Here is a 10953-nt window from a genome sequence, read left to right on the forward strand (position 1 = left end):
GGAAATAGGATGGAGGTGCAGTCTTCCTTCCCCCAGGAATAGGGACGCCCGGTAGTGTCCCAGAGTGCAGAACCTGGGGTGGGTATATTTCTGAGCCCCTAATGTGAAGACAGGCTACTACTAGGCCTGCGCTTTTGGGGGGCTGCGGACACCCCTCTCCCCCGCGCCACCCCGCGGAGAAGGGAAGCCGCTCCGCCACCACGTGACGCACCAGCCCGGGAGCCTGCGCGCTGCCTGGCGAGGCCCCGCCCCCCGGGCCGCCGCGCGCCCGTAGAGCGCAAATGTCCCGGGTCGGTCCGGAGAAGGGGAAAGCGGGGGAGGGGTGCGCGGCGCAGGGGGCCGGCCCCGTACGTCGCGGCGTTCCTTCCTCCCGCCTCTTCGCCTGGCCCTGTGTCTCCTCGCAGCGGCCCCGCCCCCTCGTCCCGGAGCCCCGGCCAATGGTGAGGCGGCGCGAGCCTCTCCGGCCGGGGGCGGGGCGTGCGCGCTGGGCCTGGCGCGCCTGCGCCCTGCCGCCCGCCCCTCGCCGTGAGGAGGAGGTGGAGGAGGAGGCGGCTTGGGGAGAACGAGCAGCGAGCTGGAGCGCGGAGCGTGAGTGAGGGAGCCCAGCCGCCTGCCCGCCCGCCGCCGCCTCCCCTCCCTAAGCAGGAGCCCGGGCCGGGGCCCGGCACGCCGCCCCAGCCCCTCCCTCGTCGTCAGGCCGCGAGGGCAGCGCGCGCAAGCCAGGGGGAGGGAGAGCGAGCGAGCGCCGGGAGGAGGCGGCCGGACCGAGCGAGCACCCGCGCGTGTGGCGTGAGGGGAAGCCGCTGCCCGCCCCCTTCGCCTTCCCTTCTCTCCCCCTCCCCGCTCCCCCCCCGACCGCGGAGCAGCACCATGTCGGCGCCGGCGGCCAAAGTCAGTAAAAAGGAGCTCAACTCCAACCACGACGGGGCCGACGAGACCTCAGGTGAGGAGCAGTCGAGGCGGGGGCCGGCCCGCGCCGCCATCTTCGCCGCCCGTCCGGCCGCAGGCCGCCGGCGGTGCCCGGGGCGCGCGGGGGGCGCTGGGCGGACGAGCCGGCGCGCGCCTCGGCGCCCTTTTTTGTGCGCGCGGGGCCGGGGCCGGGTGGCGCCGCCGCGGCGGACGGCGCTGCGAGGCGGGGGCGCTGCGGCCTGCTCGGCGCGGGCGGAGGAGACCCCCCCTTCCTCTCCCCCCTCCCTCGCTCTCCTCCCCCTCCCTCCCTCCCGAGAAGCCTCTCTTTATTGTGCTCCGCCATGATGCCTCGCTCCCATCAGCCGCCGCCACCGCCACATGGTGCGGCCGGACGCGGCCCCGCGCCCAGGCCTCCGCGCGGCTCCCCCTTCGCGCTCGGCCGCGGGCGGCGCCCCCGCACCCCCACCCGGAGGCCGGCCCCGGCACGGCCCTCCGCCTCGAGTTGGGGCGGGGTGGGGGCGCGGGAAGCACGCGGCCGGCCGCGCCGCGGGCCCGGGCCGCCCGGAGGATGCTCTCGCCGGCCCCCGGCACTCCCCACGTGGGGTGGCCTCCCGGTCGCGGCAGCGCGCTGAGAAAGCTGGCGCGGCGGCTGGTGTCGGAGGGTCTTTACAATGGTTCGTGGAAAATCTCCGAGCCTTTTCCGTGAAGGCTTTCTCGGCAGGGGGGCTGCACAACCCAGGATGGTTGCCGGAAATGAACTGCGCGATCAGGCCCCTTCACGCCCACTTAGCTTTGTAGGTTTTGCAGTCTTTACCGGACAAAACGGCACCTTTCCCATAGCACACCCCTCTTTCCTCCTCTCCCTTTGGCTTATAGTTTCCTGACTTCGTTCTTGCTTCCTCTAAGTGTGCTCCCAAATCATGTGGGGCCGCATCTGAAATCAGCCCTCCTGAAATTGGGTTGGAGGGGTGAGAAAGGTCAGATTCCAGTTCTGGGGTTCATATTCTAAGAAGGTAAAGTCGAGTGTTTGCGGTTGTGGGTTCTAGTTCCGAGAGCCTTCCCTGTCTTTGTAGGCGTGTCTGATGTCTTAATAGTAATCGATACTGAACAGTATTTTCAACTTTGTATAAACGGTGATTCCACGATGGAGATAGGTGGTGTCCTAATTTTTGTTATTGTCGTGGGTTAGATTCCATATTGTAGTTAATAGCCGGTATTACTCTATTGCAAGTATATAACGTGATTTGTAAAAACATTTAAGAGTTTCTGAGTAGGGTTTGTTCCTTTACCTCTCAATAGAAACATTAATAATTGGTCTCTTGTAATGGAACGCTTAGAAACTGTTACAGTCGAACATTTTGAGTAGTCTTAACAGCGTGATTTGAAGTCTTTTAATTATAAAGTAATTTGTTAACTACACGCTTGAACAGGTGGAGAGCATGCCTGGTAGTAGTAGTAGTAGGTGTTTTTCTTTAAACAGCTTTATTGATATAATTCACATCACAGATAGTGTTAACATCAGGAAAAGTAGTTAAACTTACTAGTATTGAGCCTCGTGCACCTTTTTCTTGCAGAAAAAGAACAACAGGAAGCAATTGAACATATTGATGAAGTACAAAATGAAATAGACAGGTAAAGTTTTTCTCAGTTTACTTTGGAGGAGTTTTCTGACATACATCTTATGGTTTGGCAGTCATTGAAACTGATCAAATGTCTACTGGCCAAGTGGAGGTGATTATAATTTGGTTGGAAATAACTATGAGGATTCAGTGTTATTTTTCTGTGAAATATTTGTACAGTCAAAGTTTCTGATGAGGTACATTTACCTTGTAAAGATTGAGTTTACTTTCATAGGCTACAAATTGAGGTGTGTGTGGACGTCTGACAATTTAGCATTATGGCATCAGTGTTGCTCTGACTTGCCTTATAACTTTTGTTACTTGATTGGCAGCTTTTTTCTTGTTTTGCCTGAGGGAAATTGAATTGAAGTTAGCCTGGTGACAGAGTAGCTAAAAGTAAATATACAATGTTACCAAAATACTGTTTGGGCACTTAAAGTAAACTGTTGTTAATAGTGGTATTGGTAAAATAGATCAAATTGCTATCTTAATTTTGACTTGAGTGGCTACAAAAATCTAGGTGATTTGCTTATTATAAGTAAGTACTTTGCACTGTTCTAAAGCTAATCAGGGCGAATATTCTATAAACTCAGCAATTTTTGTGTTTGTTAAATACTGTCGTCGTCAACTTGTCTCCTCTTTTGCTTCAGACTTAATGAACAAGCCAGTGAGGAGATTTTGAAAGTAGAACAGAAATATAACAAACTCCGCCAACCATTTTTTCAGAAGAGGTCGGAATTGATCGCCAAAATCCCAAATTTTTGGGTAACAACATTTGTCAACCATCCACAAGGTATGTTACGGCAGAGCATTATTAAAGGGTATGGGATGTCCATTTGTTACAGAATAGAAGGGTCTTCGTTTAGGTTAAAGACTTGGTGCAACATGTTAGTTACATGCAGAGGTTGAAATAGGGAGAGGCTTGAAATTAATGCTTTCTATTTAGAAAAGATTGTATTCTAACTTGGAATTCTATTCAGTTATTGATAAAAGATTGACAGCCATTTAGTTTTCAGTTAATAATGGATTTATGAAATCAAAGCAGCTCACTAAATTTGGAAAACTTTTGTAAAGAGATTGCTTGAGTTGTTCATAATATTTAGTAGTCATTTGATCTGTTTGCTGGTCTAGTGTCTGCACTGCTTGGGGAGGAGGATGAAGAGGCGCTGCATTATTTGACAAGAGTTGAAGTGACAGAATTTGAAGATATTAAATCAGGTTACAGAATAGATTTTGTAAGTACCAGTAACTTGTCGCTATAGAAATTAACTTGAGCTTTGGTTAGAAGGACTGTTTGTATTGATTTCTAATTTTATAATCGTTTATTATAGTATTTTGATGAAAACCCTTACTTCGAAAATAAAATTCTCTCCAAAGAATTTCATCTGAATGAGAGTGGTGATCCATCTTCAAAGTCCACTGAAATCAAATGGAAATCTGGAAAGGTATTTGAGGAATTGTTGGGCATAAATATCTTTTATAGTTTGATTCAGTTGAACCATTTAGCTAATACTTGGTGCTTTGTTAAATGCAAATCCTTAAGTATATAAAAAGCTCCATTGTGTTAAAGCCAAATAGAATAGCTCGGAGGCCTTACAAATTATGGTGCAAGTTTTTGTAGAAATTAAGTAAATCATTTTGGTGTCTCCATTGATGACTGAGCTCTCCAAATGACTTGCCATGTCCCTAAATCCATTTCTGTTTGCATTTAACTAGCAAATAGATTTTAAATTTACTATATTATGGTATTAGTTGTTGAAGTGAAACTAATTTTATTAAAAAGCGAAGTCTAGATGATAACTTCCATGAAAAGCTTGTTACAAATTAGACAATGTTCTTTACAGACCTAAAATTCTAGGACTTCTCTTTTTCTCCTTATCTGCTATACTTTTTATATGTATTTTTGGGTAAGGATAATGTAGATAACATACTAATGTCCATTTTTTGCTCTGCTTTTGGGTCAAAACATTTAAATTACAGGAAATTGAAAAAAATATTTTATAGGAAATTGAAGTGTAGAGAGTCTACATCAAAAGTTCTCCCATCTTTATTTAGGATTTGACGAAACGTTCAAGTCAAACACAGAATAAAGCCAGCAGGAAGAGACAGCATGAGGAACCAGAGAGCTTCTTCACCTGGTTTACTGATCATTCTGATGCAGGTGCAGATGAGTTAGGAGAGGTCATCAAAGATGATATTTGGCCAAATCCATTGCAGTACTACTTGGTGAGTTAAGAATGTTCTTTTTTATTCTAGGTTGCACTTGTTGCATTTGTTTGAAAATGAGTTACTAAGGTAACTTTTTTTTTTTAAGGTTCCTGACATGGATGATGAGGAAGGGGAAGGAGAAGAAGATGATGATGATGATGAAGAAGAAGAAGGATTAGAAGATATTGATGAAGAAGGGGATGAGGATGAAGGTGAAGAAGATGAAGATGACGATGAGGGGGAGGAAGGAGAGGTAAGAAAATTTTTTTGGTTAAATCCAAAAGGATAATCTTCAAAGAGTTCACCGTGTTGTATATATTGAATAGTGGGACTGGTTCAACTAATTGTGGGAGGATCTATAGGAAAGATAAGCTGTTTTGTCCAAGACTGGAGGAAATTTTGCTAAGTTCATTGATTTAATTAGTTCTGCTCTTGTGGTTCGTTTTTGTGGCTGCTCAGTTCTGTCATTCCCTAGCAAGTAAGTACTTAATGAAAGTGTTATGGATAATGCAGCTGGTCAAATTCTGAGAAATTTTCCAAAGAAGAAAAATATGCATGTTTTGGACAAATTCTTATAATCCGATTTGAGATAGACTGGTTTTTGGTTTGTATAACTTGGTCTAAACGATGTCTGATTTAGTTAATGCTGAAAATGTATCTGAAATACCATCACTGGGTCTTTCTATTGAAAATCGATGCAGGTTGATGTATAGTTGGCCCTTCGTGCGATGGGTTCTGCATCTTCAGGTTCAACCAATGGCAGATTTTTTTTTTATTCTAGGAAGTTCCAAAAGGCAAAACTTGAACTATTAGACATTGTATTTACATTGTATTTGTTATAAGTAACCTGAGGTAATTTAAAGTATATGTGAGGATGTGGCTAGGTGCTTTGCAAGTACTATGCCCTTTTAGATAAGGGGCTTGAGCATCTTGAGCATTTTTGTATCTGGAGAGGATTCTGAACCATCCCTTGGAGGTACCAAGGGGTAACTGTATCCGCTCATAAAACTAATTTCCCTTAGCATGTTCTATGGAGTCCATCATGATTTGTATGAATGGGGACTGACCTTAGGATTAACCCTAAAGATTAACTGCCTGCCTTTTTTCTTAACAGGAAGATGAAGGAGAAGATGACTAATGGAACACTGATGGATTCCAACCTTTTTTTAAAATTTTCTCCAGTCCCTGGGAGCAAATTGCAGTCTTTTTATTTTTATTTTTTTTCTCCTCTTGTGCTCAGTCGCCCTGTTTTTGAGGTCTCTTTTCTCCTTTTTACCATGGTTCTCAACTTGTTTTGGGGGGAAATACCTTGAGCAGAATTCAGTGGGAGAAGAATCTCTACCCCTTTCTGTTCCAAATTCATTTTTATCCCTTCCTGTCTCAACAAAAACTTTATGGAATCAACACCACCATGCTCTGTGGGAAAAAAGAAAAACCTTCTGCTCCCTTAGCTCTGCTGGAAGCTGGAGGGTGCTAGGCCCCTGTGTAGTAGTGCATAGAATTCTAGCTTTTTTCCTCCTTTCTCTGTATATTGGGCTCAGAGATTACACTGTGTCTCTATGTGAATATGGACAGTTAGCATTTACCAACATGTATCTGTCTACTTTCTCTTGTTTAAAAAAAGAAAAAAAAAACTTAAAAAAATGGGGTTATAGAAGGTCAGCAAAGGGTGGGTTTGAGATGTTTGGGTGGGTTAAGTGGGCATTTTGACAACATGGCTTCTCCTTTGGCATGTTTAATTGTGATGTTTAACGGACATCGTTGCAGTTTAAGATGACACTTTTAAAATAAAATTCTCTCCTAATGATGACTTGAGCCCTGCCACTCGATGGGAGAATCAGCAGAACCTGTAGGATCTTATTTGCAATTGACATTCTCTATTGTAATTTTGTTCCTGTTTTATTTTTAAATTTTTCTTTTTGTTTCACTGGAAAGGAAAGATGATGCTCAGTTTTAAACGTTAAAAGTGTACAAGTTGCTTTGTTACAATAAAACTAAATGTGTACACAAAGGATTTGATGCTTTTCTCTCAGAACAGATATTCTTAATATGACTTTCCGAGTTTGACTTGTATAACATTGTTGTCAAACTTTGTCACCCTAACTTCGTATTTTTTGATACGCACTTTGTGGGATGACCTCAGGGCTATGTTGATTGAGTAAAGGGATTTGCATCAATGTATTAATGTCTCCATAGCTGGGAACCCATCATGGGTACAATTTTCCATCAGTTTCTGAAACTTTTCACATCATTCAGGATACTAGATTGCTGAAAACTCAGTCCTGAACGTGTTGTACCCTTGATTTGTATCTCAAATTGGCGCTTCAAAATACGGGCTTTTATTTACCTGGATATAATAGTGCCTGCCACCACCATCAGACAGACCTGGTGCTCTACTGCCAAGTTACACGCAGGGCAATTGTTGGCATGTCTTCACTGGCACTGTAAGATGTGGCCAAGAAGACAGGCTTGCAGAGTAAGAAGTCCGTATTGGTGGTAAGAAACTCAGGTTAGGAGTACTTTCGTCTCAGAGTACCAGCTTTTTAGCATATAGCTCTCAAATGAGGCCCGTCTGTGTGAATCTGGGTGAGATGATAGACTCTGCTTTGTCCGCTAAATGCCATTGTGCATAAATATCATTTTGAGAAGCTACCTAATGCATAAGCTTTTTAATGCTGTAAAATATAGTAGCTGAAATTAAATGCCACTTAACTTTTTCAGAGATGAATTAATGGACAGCCTGGTCAAATTTCAAAGCTTTTTGATGTATAAAACTTTATAAATGGAACTATTCCATCAATAGGCAAAGTGTAATGAAAACCTGTCTAAGATGGATAGTATGTAATTTCTGCACAGGTCTCTGTTTAGTAAATACATCACTGTATACCGGTCAGGAATCTTGCTCCAATAAAGGAACATAAAGATTTTTTTGATGGGTCATTCTCCTTGTTTACAAAACAAGAAATGTCACTCACTTGGATTTAGATGATAAGCTAGTTTTTCGTTTTGTTTTTCTCTTTGGTCTTGTTATTTATGTTTCTAGTGACTGGGGAACGGGAAGAGCTCCTCTTCAGATAGTTCAGTAAATATAGGTAACTCCTCAGAAAGGTACATGTGGAAGTCGTGGACAAGTTCTTGTTATTTGAAATGTAAGTTCCATAAGGGATTCAGTATTCTGAAATTTCAACATTTAAAGGAGTTTTCAATAGGGGGAAAACAGTCACTTGAAATAATACGAGGTAAGCTTGTGATTTTTGTTTCACAAAGTGACAGCAAACCAAAACCAGATTCTATGTGCTGGTGAGATTTTGGCACTGTTAGGTTATAGGTCACATTTAGTGAAATATTATATTTATTTGGGGGAATGTCAAAAAATAGGAGGAGCCTCTAAAGGTAATTTCCTCCCAACTATCGAGACCATGTTTTAGATTCTTTTGTGCCCGTAAATCTTGGGAAAGAGTGCTAGGCTGTGAGAAAGCAGAAGGTGCAAGCTTAGTGTACTAGGAAAGTGGCTACAAAGTAGTGTGCTTGTTTCCCAACCGCAAGGGGAGATCTTGGGCTGAGCCTTAGGCAATGTTTTGGAAAGTGCTAGGTGAATGGCTCAAAGCTCTTGGTACAAGGACATATAAAAGGAAAAGAACAAATAGTGGCTGTTGAGATAGTTTCTGGGTCATCCTCTTCCAAAGCTGTACCATTCTCTGCTTATGAGAGGAAATTAATCACTATATGAATTGGGGGCGTAGAAGTCAGTAGCTTATAGTGTGTCTTTGCATTTAATTTCAAAACCTTAAGGAACACTGCAGTTGAGGTTTGTCCAATGAGGTACTGATTTTTAAAAGACTTAATCTGTTCTCCCTGATCTCCACGACAGGCCATTACTATTTCATGTGACTCTGGCTCTAAAATGTAGGATTTAAATGTCCACAGAATGAGTACCTAAATGTTTTGTTGGGCTGACAAATTTGCATTACATCTGACCTGCTCCACTTGGGTTAGCTGTTTGGGTGATAAAAGGTATGTTCTATGATTACTGTTTATAGCACAACTAGTTACATGGCTTCACTTGGTCCAGTAAACAGGTTTGGTTTCTCTGCCTTTTTAGATTTCGTTACAAACCTATTCTGGCAGTTGCAAGAATGCAATTCTGTTGCCAAGAATGAAGATTCAGGGTTTCCTGAAGATTGAGACAGGCTCTCCTGCAGATGAATAAACAGCAAATTATTGTAATTATTTAAGAAGGACATCTTATTTTAAAGTGTCCCCCACCCCAGCAGTTACCATTCCCTCTTGTATATGTGGCTGTATTTAAAGAAGACTTACTTAGAGTTTATAATGGGTCTGGGGAAAGGGACTGCCATTTTGTGATTAGAACAAGGATAGTGGACAGTATTTGCCAGCTTGATTGGTTGGTGGCATGTTGTACTCTGATACCCAAGGAAGGCAAATCTAAATGTAGATGGGTTGATGTTTGTAATATTGAGAGGGGGCAAAAAGGGTATAGAAAGGGGAAAATGTTTCCTTATGTACCCTGCTGAGACAGTTCCTGTCAGGTTGATGTAACAATTTTAATAGCCAGTTAGCCAGAGAGTTGGTTTGCGATACTTAATATCCCTTGGATGTTGACTGTGAACTTGTTTTCCTAAGAATTACAATTTCATGAAGTACCATCACCATAAGACATGTAAGGGGCAGCTATCTGGCCAGACCCATCCGTCAGCCCAGTACTGTAGGTTTGCCCAACCTAGGATTCATTAGGAAAGGTGAATGTATTCTGCTTCTGAACGCCTTTCTCTTTCACTGCTTGGTTGGTGAGGCAGTGAAACACTTCACAGCAAACTTGAAAAATCATTGAGTTCTTCCACATAATTCAACTTCCTGGCTGTAGGACTGGATAAGTGGTCCTCAAGGTGGGGAATAGACACCCTTCTGAAAGGGCTTTGCTTGTTTGATGTTTTTTTTCCTTCAAATCTGCAACCTGATAGTCTTTTTGCTTCAATTGTTAACGTTCAGCTAAGGACAGCTCCATAACCCCCATTTAAAAGAGCCTACTGTGTGCCTGGCTAGCTTACTAGGTATTAGATGTCTAGTCTTCAACATCTCTGATTTGTATATGTGTGTCGCACTTGCCTCTGATTATGAAGTTGTGTCCCCCACTGAACCAAGTTGCCTTTGCATATGTTGATGTCAAGTGGTATTTCCCATTGCAGAACAACCCCAGGATTGCCCATGTTTTGCTGGTCTCACTTTCCAGTCCACTGTGAAGGAGGTGGTCAAAGTGGAGCTGACATGATTTCCTCCAGTAAAAGCAATGGACAGCACCTCTTCCAAATCAGCAAATAAGCCGCCTTCAATATTTGACCCTTTATTCACTTTTGGGCCCTTGGATGAAGCTCCTTCCAGTGATGTCCTGGCACAAAGTGCTGATAAGCACAGGATGCCAGGAGGTGGCTAAACAGCCCTCGACTAGGCAGTAAAGAACCAGGACCCCCAATATAGGCAAGCCGTTGCCAGGACGCCTGGCACAGGCTAGTTACTTTCCTTAGATTATGGCTATTAAGGTGTAAATGTGTCTTCTGTTTAGGTGAGCCCTTTTGGGCAAAGGCTGAACAGCTCTGGTTGAACCAGAAAGCTCCAGTCTGGTCAAGGGATAGGATGGGGGTCCTGAGAGATTTCCGGATTCATTTCTAATTTGATGTGATTTGGTATAATTTGAGTGAGGCTTTATTGTTTTCCGACGCACATGTTCGTATAGTGACTATAAACAGGGCCAACACTCCCTGGGGGGGGGCTATGGGTATGTGGTTTGCACATTTTACACCAACGACATCGGAGAGAAATCTCCAGGAAGGAGCCAGGTCGTGGCGGGGTTCCGAGGAAGAGGAGGCTGACCAGCCGGGAGTAGATCGGCCACACAGGTGTTGCCCCGCGACCGGAAGGCGGCGCTATCTCCCGGCACCCCGAGTCCGCCCCTCTGGGTGCGCGGCGGGGCAACTGGAGAACCCCGGCCCGGGAATGTCCCTTCCTGCCCTTGTATCCTGGGGCTGGGGACGCTGTCGTACGGAGCTGGAAGAAGAGGGGCATTGGGTTCCAAGTCCCGCGGAAGGTCGGATCTGGAGGAGGCTCTGGGGCCTCGGGGTCAGTAGTGGCGCCGATGCGGCGCGGCCGAGAGGCGGCGCTGATCCCAGGTCCCGCGAGGGCCAGCGGACCTCGGGAGGGG

General features: G+C 45.0%; 1 protein-coding gene across 1 annotated transcript; it reads left to right on the plus strand.

Moving 5' to 3' along the window:
• Window positions 1-517: 517 nt before the first annotated feature.
• SET (SET nuclear proto-oncogene) lies at window positions 518-7664 on the plus strand. Its single transcript, XM_064490576.1, has 8 exons — window positions 518-943; window positions 2484-2541; window positions 3179-3321; window positions 3660-3763; window positions 3860-3973; window positions 4584-4754; window positions 4843-4989; window positions 5851-7664. The coding sequence occupies exons 1-8, from the start codon at window positions 871-873 to the stop codon at window positions 5872-5874; spliced, it is 834 nt and encodes a 277-aa protein (XP_064346646.1). The 5' UTR covers window positions 518-870; the 3' UTR covers window positions 5875-7664.
• Window positions 7665-10953: the final 3289 nt, after the last annotated feature.

The sequence above is a fragment of the Camelus dromedarius genome, chromosome 10, assembly GCF_036321535.1.
Source record: "Camelus dromedarius isolate mCamDro1 chromosome 10, mCamDro1.pat, whole genome shotgun sequence".
Lineage (NCBI taxonomy): Eukaryota > Metazoa > Chordata > Mammalia > Artiodactyla > Camelidae > Camelus > Camelus dromedarius.